Genomic DNA, 18,256 nt, shown 5'->3' with positions numbered 1-18,256 from the left:
CCTGGATAATATGATGTAACACTAGCCAAAGGATGTCAAAAATTAATTTTGCGTCATATAATCGTGATTGCGATATGATTAATCGTGCAGCACTATTGCGGAACAAAAAAATCTTACTAAATGGTAGCGTACATGGTTTTTCAAAGGCTAATATCTAGAGAGGATTGTGGCTAATTGCAGAAATAATTCTGATAAAAATAATGCTAGAAGTTTAATGATATTAAATTGCATACACACAAATGCTGAAAGTAACACATTTTACATAATGTTTATTCCAAATTCAATAAAACAAATGTTTATAATCCATTGACAAATACTTTTTTGTTCTATTGAGGACACACACAGGGGAGTGCAAAGAGAGTTGTTTTGGATAGTCGTGAAATGCCTGGAGCCTGTGTGAGGAGCTGATGGTAGTCAGAATGTCCTTAGCCATATGTTTCTGGGAATGCATGTGAGCTAAACTGTTCATGCATGGTTGCATGTGTGTTTATGTGTGTATGTATTCTGACCATAACAGACTCCTCCCTGTGCTTGGAATCCAGGTTGGCAGGGTATACATTCATAGGATCCAACAGTATTCTCACACTGTTCATTAGGACAGATACCCGGGTCTGAACATTCATTAATGTCTGCATTAGAGAGACAGCAAAACCATAGAAAATAAGTTACAAACATTCACAGCTATTTAATAAAAAAATAGAATAAACCATATTGGATGAACATGAACTGTTTACAGGCATCTACAATTAACATGTGATTTGTATCTATGCACAGTAAATGTTGGTGTCCTCACCTTCACAAAGAGGCTGTCTGCGGGATTTGCTCCGGAAGCCTTGCATGCACCCACACTTATAGGAACCTGGTGAATTAGTGCAATACCCTCCAACGCCACAGATATCAGGCTCAGAGCACTCATTTATATCTGAAAAGATATATGCAAACAAGTGTTGGCCACCATATGTATTCATATGGTCATATGTAGAAGCTGTCCACTGTCTTTGAATAGCCGATGCTGGTCACTCACCAATACATTTGCGTTTCCCATTATGCATCACAAGTTCATAGCCATGCTGACAGTTGCATCTGTAGGAACCCACGGAGTTAATGCAGGTGCCTCTACCACATGGCTTCGAGTCACATTCATTTTCATCTACAGAGAGAGAAACCATTGTACATTTTTTTTTTAAATATATAAATTGTATGTAATACTGATAAAAATATATTACACAATTATTCAAAAGATTTCAACTTCTTTTGAACTTTCTATTCATCAAACAATCTTGTAAAAATGTTTCGCGGTTTCCACAAAAATATTAAGCAGCACAACTGTTTTAGACATTGATAATGTTTCTTGAGCATCAAATCAGTATATTAGAATGATTTCTGAAGGATCATGTGACACTGAAGACTGGAGTAATGATGCTGAAAATACAGCTTTGTCATCATAGGAATAAATTATTATTATTTTAATTATTAAAATTAAAATAGAAAACAGTTATTTTAAATTGTATTAATATGACTGTTTTTACTGTATTTTTGGTCAAAGAAATACAGCCTTTGGCGAGATTTCTTAAAAAAATATTAACAAATCTTACCAACTCTAAACTTTTGAACGGTAGTGTGTAATATTTTTATGAACAACAAATGCATGCATTGAATTCAGAGTACATCATCTGTGATTTCATTGGTTGTATAGTATGTGTATTTACAAGTATGTACTCACCAACACAACTCTTTCTCTGTGCATGTCGTCGGTATCCAGGGTAACAGTGGCATATGAAACCATTCTGAGTGTTCACACACTCTCCATGACCACATATATTCCTGTTCAGCTTGCATTCATCCATTGCTGTGATACCCAAACACAAAACACAACCATAATCGTGGGAGAAAAAACAACAACACTTTTCCCATTAAAGGGGTCATGAACTGCATTGTTTTATTGTTTCATGTTTCCTGGGGTGCACTTATAATGTTAGTATGATTTTTACTGCAAAAATTGTCATAATTTAGAAATGAAAGGCATTTTCCTAGCCTGTTTTAGAACACTCTGTTTGAAGGGGCGTGTCTGTGTGAGAGACTTCAATGTAAACGCCCACTGCAGTGATTGGCTGACAGCTTAAAATAGTAATACATGTGGAACTCTAACGAAAACTTTTAGCACGTTTTTACTATTACAGCTCTCAATGTTAACTACTTGTGAAAAGTGATAATTATAGCATTACAATTAGATCTATGGCATTATATTTAGATCGTGGCATGAAAAGTTGCAGTGATGAGCATAGCCGATCAGAGACCAAGCGTGCTGCACAAGTGCTGAAAAGTATAACCAAAGTGCCTCGATCGCCCCTCGGTGGCTGGTCCCAGTATAGCTCACAAACCCCGCCTCCCTATGAAGTCTACTGGACACAAATTACACATCAAATATATTTTTTTCAAATATGTTTTCTGTCATTTTAGGTAGTTTTTATCACGCTGATTTACGTTTAAGTGTTAGGTTTTTTAAAATAAGTTTGGTCTTAGTTAGTTATTTGATGCTATAAAAACGGGAATGTGATGTCATGATTGACAGATTGAAGTAGTCACCAAGGCACCAACAAACTTTTTTGGGGGATTTTCGGGAGGAGATTGGAGCTTAAACTTTAATTTCTACATGTCCATAACTGTTTATTTCACACAGTAAATTTTGTATTAACCATTTCTGCAGGAGTGAGGGCGGACCCTTGATATCGCGGCTTTACTTCCTGCTCACTACTGCGCAGACTCGGGTCCCGCGCTCACAACTGCGCAGAAGCAGGTCCCAAATCTGCTCAAGATGTCAGCGCCCTATTAGGACTTTGGCGGCTTCACTTTTCACCAATGGAAGAGAGTGAAAGAGCATTGTCCATCTTATTTACAGTCTATGTCACAGACATACGCAGCAATCTGGTCATTGCAACTCGATTTCTGCACACTAACGAATGCTTTCATCATAACTGACAGTGCAAACACAATGTAAATAAGAGATTCGTTGATTATTACAGGAGTTTTGGCGCGAGTCCAGAACTCATTTACTGATTAACAGTCTTTGATTGACAGATCCAGCACGCTTTGTTTGATTGACAGCTGCAGCTATTGTAAACGGAGTGTTCCGTTTCATTCTATCCTTTACTATAAATAGAATCAGGGCCGTGCACAGGGGGGTGGCCCAGTGGCTAGAGCCACTGCCCCTCTGCCCTCATCGACTGAGGTGCCCTTCTTCCCCACCCCCACCGCTCCGCTCCAAAGCATTCCGCCGATCCGCTCCAGGTTTTCCCGCTCGCTCCACAGCATCACTCTCAGTGTCTGCGGCGCTCTCTTGAAACTGAGAGTGAACACGACAGAAAATCACAGGATGCATATCCTGAGGTTTCCTGATGGCTTTTTGACAATGACAAGACTGCTAATCAACTCTGTGCTGCAGTCCACTGGTGTGATGATTCCTCTTCGTTGAAGATCACTCAGCTCTGCATTGAGTGGTGCCATCATCGCAACAAGGACCCTTCTCTTTGGTAGTTTTACTGGAGTTACTGTAGGGTCTGCTTCTATCTTGTACACGCCCTCCAGACATCCATAGTCTTTTTTGATATTATCCATGCTCCACATATCATCTTTCGTCTCCTCAGTGACGATGCTATCCACAGCCATGATGTTTTCACTGCGGATCCCTCATCTATGACCATGAATTATAACCGGTACAGTTTCTTGTTTCTTGGATTCCTTAATTTAGCTATACATTTCCCCAATGACTGCAGTGTGCTTTTATTGTACATCACCAGCACTTGCTCAGTCTTTTCAATTTGTGTGGCTGGGTTTAACAGGTTGACGGGTATTATATTACAGCTGGCTCCACGATCTAACTGAAACTTCACCTGTTCTTTCCCCAGGAGCATGGCAGCAAACAATTTTGAGGGCGGCCGCTGTATCTCCTTCGTCACTGCATTCACCGTCTCCACTGTTACACACAAGATGTCCTCATAACTTCCATCATCTGACTCTGTAATGTTATGCACTGTCTTTCCTGTCTGTAATTTTGTTCTGCACATTGTGGCAAAATTATTATCTTTTCCACCGATTCTGCACTTTTTACCATATGCAGGAGATTTTTGTTTATTTCTTTTGTGTATTTTCACGCAAAATTTGCCGTTTACCGTGCTCTTACCTGTCTCTTTTCGCACAACCTGTTTAAACCGCGTGCACTTCCTCTGTTACTCGTCCTTCAATCGTTCTGTTATTTTCCCGCGACAACTATGTTGCCCTGCACATTTGCACACATTTTTCCAGTGTCAAATCTTGCTCCCGCAGAAGTCTCTCTCTCAAAACAGAACTGGATATGCCGCAAACAATTCTATCGCGGATTAGAGAGTCTTTATCTGGCCGAAATTACATGTACTAGCAAGCATTCTTAAGTCCGTTACATATCTGTCAATGTTCTCATCAGAGGCCTGATTCCTGACAAAAAAACGGTACCTTTCAACTGTCTCGTTCACTTTTGGATTGCAATGATTATCCAAGGCACGTATTAAGCTGCTTACTGTCCGATCCAGAGACGAGGCGGAAACCAGGGTCTCGCACAATTCTCTTCCCGTCTCCCCAATGAGGTAGCTGAACACTTTTAGTTTCACGGCTTCGCCAGCGTCCGCCAGACTGAGATCCATATACAGCATGAACTCTTCTTTCCACATTTTCCATGATTTCGCCAGATTAGCTGAGTCCAGGCAAAGGGATGATGGTGGTTTCAGTCTCAGGGAATTCTCCATCCTCGCTGCCCCTGAGCCCTCTGCTCTCTCGACCATACTTTCTCAGCCGGCGTCACTCGTTATGTTAAATCTCCGTGCTTTTACTCTTTACAAAGCACCGCTGCCACCATATTTCATTCTATCCTTCACTAAAAATAGAATGGACGGTTAACGCCAATATAGTTGCGTACACTTGCTTTATTGAACACAACCAACCCGGCCTGTACTCTCAGATGTAAACAACGAAAGACAACAGGTGTTACACTGAATACAGTCCATGCTGCAACAACAACCATCCCAACACGTTCTTTGATCACTTTCTATCATTTTAAATAACAGATTATTTACACCCTACTAAGAGAAACAATGTGAAGTTGAAAGTTTAGTCTCTGGTTGGATTTACTGACAGCCAGGACAAAGAACATCCGACTGTAGCTACATGAATCATTACATCAGAAATCACTGGTCACAGATTATGTTCAATTGAGACATTCACATTGTTGAAAATAAATAACCACAATCCTAGCATTAGGATCCATTGGAAGGTAATGTTATTTTTATTCCAGTGAGTGACCCTGTCCTCTTCTCTCTTCCTCATCTCACTAATACCAGTGTTGATTTTCTTCTGCAGAGGCGGTCCTTCACTACCTTATTACGTCATAAAGAGGCATGGTCCAGGACGAGTCGTTCGCTGGGCCTGGTAACAATAAAAGCTGATTTTGGACTAACAAGGAAGCTTTCAGTTCCCTTTCGTAGTCACTACAATTTACGTCAAATACAACGAAATGGGGGTTTCGCTTAGAAGCCTATCACCTTAGAGTATGGATCGAGTCTCACCCAAAGAGCCAATGGCAAAGAAATGCCATGGGTCTGCGGAATTTGCATAGCGTAGCTCTGCCCCACCTCGTGGGTATATAAGGAACGACGCTGGCAACATGCAGATATGTTTTTGCTTCGGAGCAAAGAGGTCCTCTTCACTCCTACAGCCTGAATTCTCTCTGAGTGTCATCGAGAATCCTTTGAGACGAGCAGCTCTCCAGTCTGTGTTGATGCAAAGGTGATTTCCAGCAAGTTTCACATTCCTGCCAGCTGATCTGTGCAGTGGTCTGCATCCAGCGTGTGTGTTTCTCCCTGGCCGCTTCAACACAGGCTGCTGAGCGTCCTTTCACAAAAGAGCTTGCATGGGCACGTCTTTTTCAAGATATTTCAAGTGTATTTCTGGGTGCGGTCGTTCTGTTTCGGTATCTGATGGGCATGATCGTTGTTTGTGCTTAGAACACGCAAAGGCAGCTTTCATGTACTCAAGTCATGTACTCACTGCGGGAACATGACCAACGCTGCGCTGAGATTGAGATACCTTGACCTTATTAAAGGTAGATTTGCCACACCCCAATCTGTCCCCTCCAAGAGAGGCGACACTTTGGCTGCTGGCCAGGGTGATCTGAGGGTTACGGTGTGGAACACTGCCCCGACAATGCGTCTTCGGGCCACACACCCCTCACCAGCGCAGCAACCCATGAGCACCTCGAGTGCAGCCGCGGGGCCGTCTTCGGATGTGCCTCGTGTCTCATTCGGTGCTCCAGATGATGAGGGGATGCCGATCGCCGCATCACAAGGCAAGCTGGAATTTTATGTGAATGAGGATTCGGATGTGCTGCCGCCCCCGGGGTCGCAGCATTGTCTGAGTCCGAGCCGGAACTAACAGCTATGCTTTCCCGTGCCGCCGCGGGTGTCGGGTTAGCGTGGTACCCTCCACCCTCTCCTGAACAGTCGCAGTTGGATGATTGGTTCTTTGGGGCTGCACGCGCTGATTCTTGTCAGCGCACCCCCCCAGTTCCAGGAAGTGCATGAGGAGGTCACGAGCTCCTGGAAGGCCCTGTTGTCTTCCCGAGATCGCTCGGCGACCTCCTAGGCCTTCTCTGACCATGATGAGGCCGTGGTGAAAGGGTACACTGGGGTTCCCCCTGTCAAACACTCTGTTGCGATGCAACTGTGTTAGAAATTGTGTCATCTAAACTGTGCCAAAAATCCTGCAGTGTAGCTACTCCAGTCAGTGATATTTGAAGGTCTTGTAGGATTCTAGCTGAAAAGCTTGTCTTAGAATGAAAACACATTTTTGATAATTTAGAAAGGCTTCTGGCTTTAGTAAAGTGTTGAAAGTGTTGAAGGTGTTCATGAATGTAAGGCGAATCTAGGTTTGAGGTGGTCTCTAAAAGAAGGTTGGATGTTGCAGTCAGTTTGGCCTGTTTTGTACCACAATAATTGTGCTTTTTCTATAACCAAATTGAACAAAGCCATAAAAATTTGTTTTGCACTTCTGCTCTTTTTCCAAACATGTTAATGCACTAGCATTTGTGTTATAATGGTATTGTCGGCTACTGGGAAGCTAATTATAGCAATTGTAGATAATGAGAGAGGGAAAAGATGTTTTTGAGTTTTTCTAGTGAAGACTCGATATAGGTTGATGTTGATTCATACTTCCCCCATGATTTCTTTCTCATTTTTTTGGTAAACTGGATCCAGTGAGAGATAGAAGAGCGCTTCAATGTGGCGTGGTGACCCAAAGCACCCCTCCAAAGCCTGTAGGTTTTCTTCTACCCTGGTGGCGAATTCCTACAGAGCGGCGGCGCAGGCCGCCGCCTCACTGAATGCGATGGCTATCCTCCGGGTCTACCAGGCCAGAATGCTCAAGGACATGCACGAGGGCAGAGCTGACCAAGGACTGTTTGATGAGCTGTGCGCCACCACCGACCTTGTTCTCCATGACTCCACTGGTATCGTTTTTTGGGAACCTTGCTTCAGCATCCATACCTGTCCCACTGGGTCGCCAGGACCATCAGGCTCGGCTCGTGATTCAGTTCGCACAATCTCCTCCCCGCTTCCGGGGAGTCCGCTACTCTGTGGTCGGTGGCAATACCCCTGTCATGTGTGCGAAAGTCGCAACCTTGCTGGTGAAAGGTGCGATCGAGATTGTCCCTCCAGCCGAAATGTTCTACAGCCCCTACTTCATTGTACCAAAGAAATCCGGTGGCTTACGGCCAATCCTGGACCTGCGCATTTTGAACCGATCCCTTCACAGGCTTCCATTCAAGATGCTCACGGCCAAACACATTTTCGAATGCGATCGACCTGAAGGACGCCTACTTTCATGTCTCCATTCTTCCTCGACACAGACCGTTTCTTCGGTTTGCTTTCGAGGGGGAGGCATAGCAGTACGTGGCTCTCCCCTTCGGGCTGGCCCTGTCCCCTCGCGTCCTGAACTATTTCGACGACTGGCTGATCCTAGATCACTCTTGAGACCAGGTTCGCGAACACAAGGACTTAGTGCTCTGGCACCTAGCTCGTCTGGGCCTTCAGGTCAACTGGGAGAAGAGCAAACTTTGCCCCGTGCAGAGGATCTCTTTTCTCGGTATGGAAATCGACTCGGTCGCCTTGTCCGCGCAGCTTACGACAGAGCGTGCGCAGTCACTGCTGACTTACCAGCGTCAAATCCAGAGCAGGAGTGCGGTTCCACTGAAACAATTTCAGAGGCTCCTGGGGGGCATATGGCATCTGCAGCGACAGCCACACAGTTCGGGTTCCTTCATATGAGACCGCTTCAGCACTGGCTCCATGATCGAGTCCCTAGGTGGGCATGGCAACAGGGCACGCTCTGAGTACCAGTTACTCCGACCTGCCGTCAAACCTTCACCCCGTGGTCGAACCTCAGCTTCCTACGGGCTGACGTGCCCCTAGTTCGAGTTTCCAGGCATGTTGTTGTCTCAACAGATGCCTCCACCACGGGTTGGGGCGCCATGTGCAATGGACATGCTGCCGCGGGCTCCTGGACAGGACCCCAGCGCCTTCTGCATGTCAACTGCCTCGAGTTGCTGGCAGCATGATTGGCTCTGCACCTCTTCCATGCGTTGCTCAAAGACGAGCACATTCTAGTCCGATCAGACATTGTCGCGACAGTTGTGTACATCATCCGACCAGGTGGTCTTCGCTCCCGCCGTATGTCGCAACTCGCCCACCACCTCTTCTTATGGAGTCAGAAGCATCTGAGGTCGCTTCGTGCAATATACAGTACATTACAGGAGACCTGAACTGTGCAGCCGACGAGCTCTCACGGATTCAGCCTCTCTCTCGACTCCATCCCCAGTCGGTTCAGCTGATTTGGGATCAGTTTGGGGACACTCAGGTAGATCTGTTTGCCTCCCACGACTCTTCCCATTGCAGCCTGTTTTATTCCCTGACCGAGGGCACGCTCGGCACGGATGCACTGGTGCACAGCTGGCCGCGGGGCCTCCGCAAGTATGCGTTTCCCACAATGAGCCTTCTCGCACAGACCCTGTGCAATATCAGGGAGGACGAGGAGCAGGTCATTTTGGTTGCGCCTCTTTGGCCCACCCAGACCTGGTTCTCCGAAACTTGTACTCCTCGCGACAGCACCTCCCTGGCCAATTCCCCTGAGGAAGGACCTTCTTTCTCAGGGACGGGGCACCCTATGGCACCCTCGTCGCGATTTTTGGAACCTCCACGTGTGGCTCCTGGACAAGACCAGGTAGGTTTGAGTACCCTACCACCATCTACCATCTTCTCACCGAGAAGACCCCAGGATATGCCCGATCAGTGTTGTGCTTTCCTTCCTGCAAGATGGGTTGGAGCGAAGACTATCTCCCTCCACCCTGAAAGTATATGTTGCCGCTATCGCCGCATATCATGATGCAGTTGAGGGTAAGTCTATTGGGAAGCACGACCTGATCATCAGGTTCCTGAGAGGAGTGAGGAGACTGAATCCTCCTCGCCCTCCTCTCGTACCCTCTTGGGACCTCTCAGAGGTTTTAACTGCACTGCGGAGTGCTCCCTTCGAACCTTTGCAATCAGTGGAGCTTAAGTTCCTGTCGATGAAGACAGTGCTTCTGATTGCATTGGCCTCCATCAAGGGTAGGGGACCTGCAGGTATCTTCCATTGACGAAGCATGCCTGGAATTCGGGCCGGCTAACTCTCACGTGATCCTGAGACCCCGGCCTGGATATGTGCCCAAGGTTCCTACCACCACCTTTCGAAACCAGGCGGTGAACCTGCAAGCGCTGCCCTAGGAGGAGGTAGACCCAGCCTTGGCACTGCTCTGTCCAGTATGCGCTCTCCGTGCCTACGTAGACAGGACACAGTGTTTCAGGACCTCAGACCAGCTCTTTGTCTGTCATGGTGGGAAGCTGAAGGGAAAGGCTCTCTCCAAGCAAAGGTTGTCTCACTGGATAGTGGACGCCATTGCTTTGGCATACCAGCAGCAAGGTCGACCGTGCCCCCTTGGTGTGAAAGCCCATTCCACTCGGAGTCTGGCCTCCTCTTGGGCTCTAGCGCATGGCGCCTTGCTAACAGACATCTGCAGAGCTGCAGGCTGGGCGAGACCTAACACATTCGAGATTCTATAATCTCAGAGTGGAGCCAGTGTCCTCTCGTATACTCGCTTCAACTAGCCGGTAACTAGGATCCGCTCAGGTGTCTTTGCTTGCTCGCCATTCAGCTCCATGGACTGGATACGTGCGATATTCTCCTCAGGTGAGTTTCCCTAAGAAGCCCTGTGTTCCTCCAGCACTATTGACGTCAACGCCAAGGTTATGCCTCCGGCAGCTTCGCAGTTAGCTAGGTGTCTCCATGTGCATGGTTCCCCCGCTGGGTGACCCCCACATGTGTATTTCCACTGTAAGCCTCCATGAGCATGTGTCTTTCACTTGGCAAGCCACCTTGCCTCCCCTGGAGTTGAAAGATTCCACCCTACGGGCTGGACACTCCAGTGTTCTTCCGTATGCAACCCACTCGCGGGTCATATGTGTATTCTTAAGACCTCCCTTCGGGCGGGCATGGTTTGCATATTTCCGCTGAGATATGCTCCCCAGTGTACCTTGACATTCCTGTATTAAAGTCCTTCGTCCGTGCCAGTCTAACGACAGGGAGCTCACACTTACGCAGGGCACTGGAAGACAGCCGAGAGGTGGCGTGATTAGACTGGTACCCCCATTTCGTTGTCACTCGATGTACATCGTGGTGACTACGAAAGGGAATGTCTCGGTTATGTATGTAACCCTCGTTCCCTGAGTAGGGAACGGAGATGTTACGTCTTCCTGCCACTTCCGCTGTTCCGTTGGAACGCCAAGTTCAGTCTTGGCTCCTCAGCAGGAAACAAATCTGCATGTTGCCAGCGTCCCTCCTTATATACCCACGAGATGGGGCGGAGCTACGCTATGCAAATTCCACAGACCCATGGCCTTTCTTTGCCATTGGCTCATTTTTTAATACTCGAAAGGTGATAGGCTTCTAAGCAAAACGTAACTTGACGTAACGTCTCCGTTCCCTACTCAGGGAGCGAGAGTTACATATGTAACCGAGACGTTTTGAAACTTTAAGTATATTCTTATAATATGATGACCTCTTATATATCAAACCCTCAGGGAAAATTTTATTCAGTTCATGACCCCATATTACCAAAACGAACTTTGCATGAACCAATATTGTGTCTATAGGCTTGTTTGAGATGAGCAAAATCTGAGCAGAACCGATCACCGGTTAGAAATGTGTCCGAGTGCGGTCCGCCTTGCTCTGATGTCATGCTGATGTATGTCAAAAAACCCTTGCGATCGCAAGGCAGACGTTTCGGATTCTGCAGTGGAGCGCAGTTGCTCTCCACCGGCTGCGCTGATCAGAAAGCATGATGTGAAACGACTTGCTGACGACACAGCTTAATGCTCATTGGTTTAAACAACCGTGATGTATTGTTCTCTTTTAAACTGTTTGATTTTAAAAACTCTGATCTCATGTTTTTATGTGTATAAATTATATGTGAGTATTCCCAAACTCTCTGACAGTGTGATCTCTATATGGGTTATTTGATTGTTGTCATATTTATAAAAAATATATATAAAACATATATTAATTATATATCATAATTAATTATAATTATAATATAATATTATAATTAAAGTAAAAAATTTTGATAAACATGTATTTGGTATGTAATTAAATAACAAGTACTTTGGGTGTCTTGTTCATTATATTTATTTTCATATAAAAGCAACAGTACTTAAATTACATCCAGTTTATTATAAACACTGTGCACGAGCGTGAATCCTGTGAATCCCGCAATATCCGCCTTTGATCTCACAGGTGTCAGATCCACTGAGAGAAGAGAGATCTGTTCGGCTTGTCTGCACTTTTTCTCACTTCTCCCCTCACTGCAGCCGCTTACTCTCGCATACATTACAGGCGAGGCAAGGCGCATCTCAAACAAGCCTGTTAACTGACAAGTTGTCATGGAACTCACGTGAGACCTGTGTCTGGGCCACCTCTAGTGAGTCACTCTCAGGAGGCACCAGGACTATGGGAGGAGTTGTCGGCTTGGCCACAATGACTGAAGAGATGGAAGGAGAAATAGAGGTAATTGTGGATACCATATTGACGCAAAGCAACTGAATTTAAACTACACATTTTGTGTTGCTATTTTTCATGCTTTACCAGTCGAGCAACAGAGAAACATGCTTTCTAAAGGGTACCTGGATGTCCACGCGTGCTGATTGGTGAGAGCTGCATGGGCGTGGTCGTCTGAATGGGGACTTCCTGTTGACATGAGGGCAAAATCAATTGAGTGAAGTGTCTATAGTTGATCTGACTTTTTAATATTTCTATCAAAGATGAGTTTTAATTTCAACCCTTTTGACAGAAAACCAGAATCTTACCGGAGGCTTGACCTCTGGAACACAAACAAAGATACAATAAATAATCTGTAAATAAAATCACAGCAATCAAGTTTATAGCTTTATCTCAGAATTGATTCAAACGCCTATACCGGTGTCATGATTAATGTCAATACTGGTCAGGAAGGGCTGAATGGACAGAGTGCCATGATAGGTCAGGAAAGACATCCCCTTCCCTGCTGGACAGATCTTATTAAAGGAAGCTAGAGAGACAGAGCGAGTGAGAAGGAAGCATTAGAGAGAGAGAAAGACCAAACATTAATATGTCAAACCTTCTTTAAATATACAAAAATATTTACACAAAAGGATCGACCAAAATTCTTAATAAATTAGCAATGAGTTGAATTCAACTGCCACATAAGGAAGTTGAATTAGAATGAAAAGAAGAGGAATTTACTGAACTAAAATTCTAAGAAATTCAACACAGGTCATGCATTCTGAGATATAAAGTGTTCCTCCATGTCTGTGATGTAAACGCGTACGCGGCGAGAGCCACCGTGAGCAGATTTGCGTTTTTACCCTTTAGACGGGAATGCGACGGTGGGGCATTTTTAAGATTTCCACTCTGGAGGGTGGTTTCACTTTTTAGCGTTTTTAAGCCCCAAAAACGCTGTCGCCGTGTAAACGAAAGGCGCATCTGATAAAATATTTTCACGTTTTCACCCGCGGGCGCTCTCGTGTAAACGGGGCCTTAAAAACTTTCCCCAAAACTTTCAAACAAACTTTTAAAAAGTTTTTTTGAGTTAACAAATACAAATACTTTTATGCAAATTTGAATTGCAATTCTGCATCCTGTTTTCTACTATTAAATTCTGAATAACGTGCACATCCCCTCTCAAGGCACACTCACCTGTCCCATCCTGTGGGCACCTCTCACAGTTGCTTCCCCATGCTTTACCCACAGTGCAACAGCATATCTCCTGGGAAAGGCGTGTTGGAAGAGCGTGCTCACATTTCCCTGCTTCCGTAACCATACGATAACAGAGCGCCTGCTCAACTGTTGCTGTTGATGGTAAAAGAGTAAAAAGTGCTTTTTGGCCATACAGTATATGAGTTATGTGCGAGTTAGCACATGTATTAATGTCTTACCTATGCAGCGTGTCCTTTCTGTCAGTACATAACCAGGTTTGCAGGTGCACCGGAAACTTCCCTGTGTGTTTAAACATTCTCCATTCTGACACAGCCCCTGCATCATACATTCATTTATGTCTAAGACAGAGAAAGGAAGAGACCACAAGAGAACAACAAACAAATCATTAGGATTTGTAATAAATTTGTAAAAAGACTCTCCTTCAAAGAGTTCAAATTCAATTCAATTCAATTCAGGTAAACCAACCGAGACATTTCATGTAAAAGAGAAAGCACTCAAGTCTCTTTTTCTTGTAAATCATGTAATGTTATACACTGACTTTTCTATAAAAGAATTTATACTGCCAATGATGTAAAAAATCTATTTGATTTTTCTTTGGACCAGAACTTTACATATATTGTTCTCTTGCATTCAGTCTGGTAGCTAAAGTGTGTAGCTCGCTGTTTATCTGGATTACAGTGAAGCTGAATAATATCTACGGGTATTTTCATACTCATCTGTAACATTCAAGCAAATGCTTGTTTTATCTGATAATACCTAAACAGTATGCAGTTTGTTCATCGTCTGCAGAAGTGGTGCAATTTAACTACTGTTCAACTTAATCTTAAATTCTATATATTGTTCAATTTTCTCTGATCACATTGTTTACCTTTCATTTCTCCTGATAAATTGTGGGACTCTTTTTCAGATTTTTTGCTTTATGGTCTTTTCTGCTCACAGATCTATTAACATACCTCAACTATGATAGCAAAGTAGCTTTTCAGATAAAATACGTTCTATAGGAAGCAATATCTGTGATGATGAACTGAAGGAAGGATGCTTTTCTATCTACCAATGTTTCTCAACCATTGGGTCGTGACCCAAAAGTGTATAGCAATCACTGATCTATATAATGACTGGATAGCTCATGACGTCATAAACAGTGAAGCCACCGCGCCGCCATATTGGTATTCCCCAGTGAGCTCACGCGTTCTATTGAATTAATAGGACATTTTATGATTTGAATGAGAAAACATTGCCTAACGAGACACCGTTTTTAAATCTAAAGTCTAAATGAACATTCTTACAACGCAAACATCCTAAGCATTTAAATAGGTATTTGTTTATTAAAGTCGGAAATTTTAACTGCTTATTAAAAATTGCTTGGCAGTAATTAAATGTTTTATTTTGTGATTTGCCTTTTGAAAGAAGAAGAAGCAAGTTACCTCCTCGTTAAAATACTTTTAAAATATAATAGCCTATTTATTTTTAAGTGTAAATAAAACCATGAAAGATTTATCACTGAAGAAAAATTCCTTATATGTGTACTTAAAATATAGCTCTTTCTTATTTTGTTTTATAGATCAGTAGTTTGTTCATATAAAGTGTTTTGATTAGTTAGCAAGAAAATGTTCAGGAAATGCATGATACAAATTGTATGGGTTAATGTAACTCCTGATTTACACTGCACACGTCTGCAACACGGCTAACTCTAGTCATGAATGCATGTGTTTAGACCAGCCGCTTCGCTAACGCCTGTTTCACACACACTCCGTTTGCAGTGCATATTTTTTTCCGTACCCATGTTAACAGGCTAGAGAGTTCACACTGGATGCGTTCCAGGTGCGTCGCGTAGGCTATTCAACAGTGCAGAAATCGTTTCCGAACCGAATGCATTTCTGCTGCTGAAATAAAGTGACAGCGCATGGTTCGTGGTCAAACTGAACACAGATTGACATGAAAAAATATTAAGTAAATGCATTTAATTAAAGTATACTTATATTTTTCACAGTCATTTTCTTTTTAACTTTTAAGCCCTGGGTAATTAAAGCAAGGAAAACGTCTCAGGTTACGACTGTAACCTATGTTCCCTGAGAACAGGGAACGAGACAATACGTCAACGACGCTATGGGGAACGCCTCAGGCGTGACAGGTGTCTGAAATCACTATCAAATCACGTCAATCATATTGACCGGCGACAGCCCGTGAATCATTAGCGTGAATGATTAACGTGCGACCTGGAAGTATAAAAGGGCGCCTTGCAAACATGACAAATCACCTTATCGTCTGAAGGGACTGTACGGTAGGCAAGCACCGCGGCATGGCAGGGAGACGTATTGTCTCGTTCCCTGTTCTCAGGGAACATAGGTTACAGTCGTAACCTGAGACGTTCCCTTTCGAAGGGAACTCAACAATACGTCAACGACGCTATGGGGAACGATATACCAACGCCGCCATGCTAAGGGGAGTGCATGCCAAGTGGCAGTGACAACTGTCAGAACCAGCAACTTCAAATGAAACGCTAGAACCACTCACCCTCAGGTCACACTGGGCTGTCAGTGACAGCATTCCCTACGGTCATAGCCCAAGCTACAGCCTCACAGAAAAACCTTCATAAACATGGTTAAATGAAAGGTCTACCTGGGCCGGCTCCGGGCCTGGAACCTCAGCTTCCAATTAGAAGGGGTCCCTTCTAGGGAATGTGGCTAGGGAACCCAAGGGAACCCCAGCCAGTCACTATTCAGGGGAACGTACTCACCCCGAAATGCCACCAGGACGGCCTGACCTGGCGCCAGTACATAGACACTTCGTCAGGCCAAATCCTGTCTGTCTGAAGACAGAGCCTCTGGACAAATGCCTTAAGTAAGGCATCCAACCCGAGGGACTGCGAAGCTGGCAGTGAACCACTCGGCCCGGATCTCAGAGACGGGATATCCCGGAGAGTATGACTCAGCATAGTGCTTTCCGACCCTTGCTAGCGAGGGGAGTTTCTCTACTCGATCCACGGATCAACCCAGTGTCTGTGTTTCAAAACACTGAGGAGGCCTGTGAAGGCCTAAGGGCTGATCTAACTGGGAGGCCTCACGAGAGGCCTACGACCGTCTGACCAGACTCAGGAAGCCGCATGCTCATAGAGACCCTCGTGAGGGGAGCACAAGGTCTGCCTGGTAGGCAAACCAGGCTGTAGGCAGAAAAGGTTCCGGGAGGGAACCTTTAGCAGAGAATGAACACTTTAGCGAGCCAGGGCGCAAGCTCGCCTTCAGCAGCTGCCTATTAAGGCTAGCTGAAACTGATAGCAAGAGACCACTAGCTTCATAAACCCAGCACCACTAGGGAGCGTTACAGGGAGGCCCGGAGAGGCCTACTACCTGATCCTTTAGGGAGGCACGTGAGGCCTACTACCTGATAACCACAGTACGTGGGAACTCACCTTCAGGGAGGCCCGGTGAGGCCTGCTACCCTACGACCACAGTATGTGGGGAGCTCACCTTCAGGGAGGCCTGGAGAGGCCTACTACCTGGTAACCACAAACTGTGGGAACTCACCTTCAGGGAGGCCTGGTGAGGCCTACTACCTGACTGTTCTCAATCAAGGAGGCCTGGAGGAGCCTACTACCTGATAACCCCAGTATGTGAGATGCTCACCTTCAGAGAGGCCAAGAGAGGCCTACTACCTGATAACCACAGTACGTGGGAACTCCTCCTTCAGGGAGGCCCGGTGAGGCCTGCTACCTTACAACCACAGTATGTGGGGAGCTCACCTTCAGGGAGGCCTGGTGAGGCCTACTACCTGGTCACCACTATCTGTGGGAACTCACCTTCAGGGAGGCCTGGTGAGGCCTACTACCTGACCGTTCTCATTCAAGGAGGCCTGGAGGAGCCTACTACCTGATAATCACAGCATGTGGGGAACTCACCTTCAGGGAGGCCTGGTGAGGCCTACTACCTGACAGCCAAAATATTTGGGAGCCCACATCCAGGGAGGCCCAGAGCGGCCTGCTACCTGACAGCCACAATATTTGGGAGCTCACATTCAGGGAGGCCCAGAGAGGCCTACTACCTGATTTTCATTAGCCAACGTAAGTGGGAATTCGCCTTCAGGGCGGCCGGGTGAGGCCTACTACCCGATAACCATCTTAAGTGGGAATTCACCTTCAGGGAGGCCTGAGTGGCCTACTACCTGATAACCACTGGTAGCTTTGAGCCCTGAGTCCGGGTGAAAGTATAAGGTGGCCTGCTAAGGCCAGCCAGCTGGGGACTCGCCTATCAGGGAGGCCTGGTCGGGCCTACTAGCTAATAGCAAGTCATATTCTGCCATAAAGTACACTGTTGGAAACCATACTACACAGCATAATTCACTAATGGGCTTCCAGTAGCGCTATAAGGTATGTCCCACAATGTTGGGACTCACCTCCGAGGAGGCCTGTTTAAGGCCTACTACCCATCAGTGAGTCAACTGCCCGAACCACCAAGGCCAACCACGTAAAGTGAGCTGGCCTACAGTGCCCTCTGGGGGGCTGTCCAATCAAGGAGGCCTGCTGAGGCCTACTACCTAATGGCGCAGCCTTCGTTGGCAGAAAAACTGTTTACACAGCGCCTACAGCATCCTGGTGCCTAATCACATTGCCCATGGCAGTGTACTCCGCAAGAAAGCTAGCACCCTTAAAACAAGGGGAGTACAACATACGCCACTCTGCCTCAACGGAGGCCCCAGTTAGCCAGGGGCCTACCATCTATGCATGGGCGTCAGCTCAGGGCAATGCTCTGGCTTCAGGGGAGCGTACTTCGACCAAAGAAGAAGTGAAGCTTACTTCATACTCGACCCGAGCCATAGTGGTGCGAGGTGGGATAAAACAGAACTGGGAGTGAAGTGCTCAGACCTACCCTGTATCACAGGGGAATACTCACACCTCACC

At 45.6% G+C, this 18,256-nt stretch overlaps 1 protein-coding gene across 2 annotated transcripts in view; it reads right to left on the bottom strand.

Moving 5' to 3' along the window:
- The window catches only part of ltbp3 (latent transforming growth factor beta binding protein 3), a 68,477-nt gene that overhangs the window by 11,388 nt on the left and 38,833 nt on the right, over nucleotides 1-18,256 (bottom strand). For both annotated transcript variants that reach the window (XM_077231218.1, XM_077231219.1), the window contains exons 7-16: nucleotides 13,581-13,700; nucleotides 13,342-13,494; nucleotides 12,584-12,694; nucleotides 12,474-12,487; nucleotides 12,291-12,354; nucleotides 12,062-12,148; nucleotides 1,724-1,849; nucleotides 1,025-1,150; nucleotides 794-922; nucleotides 510-629 (exon numbers count right to left, since the gene is read on the bottom strand). In XM_077231218.1, the coding sequence (XP_077087333.1) occupies nucleotides 510-629; nucleotides 794-922; nucleotides 1,025-1,150; nucleotides 1,724-1,849; nucleotides 12,062-12,148; nucleotides 12,291-12,354; nucleotides 12,474-12,487; nucleotides 12,584-12,694; nucleotides 13,342-13,494; nucleotides 13,581-13,700 (1,050 nt within the window). The remainder of the gene's footprint in view (nucleotides 1-509; nucleotides 630-793; nucleotides 923-1,024; nucleotides 1,151-1,723; nucleotides 1,850-12,061; nucleotides 12,149-12,290; nucleotides 12,355-12,473; nucleotides 12,488-12,583; nucleotides 12,695-13,341; nucleotides 13,495-13,580; nucleotides 13,701-18,256) is intronic.

Source organism: Siphateles boraxobius, unplaced genomic scaffold, assembly GCF_051911475.1.
Source record: "Siphateles boraxobius isolate OS27281-9 unplaced genomic scaffold, OSU_SipBor_1 16, whole genome shotgun sequence".
In the NCBI taxonomy this organism is placed as follows: domain Eukaryota; kingdom Metazoa; phylum Chordata; class Actinopteri; order Cypriniformes; family Leuciscidae; genus Siphateles; species Siphateles boraxobius.
Note: the sequence above shows the minus strand (reverse complement) of the source record. Positions and strands in the feature narration are given on the sequence as shown.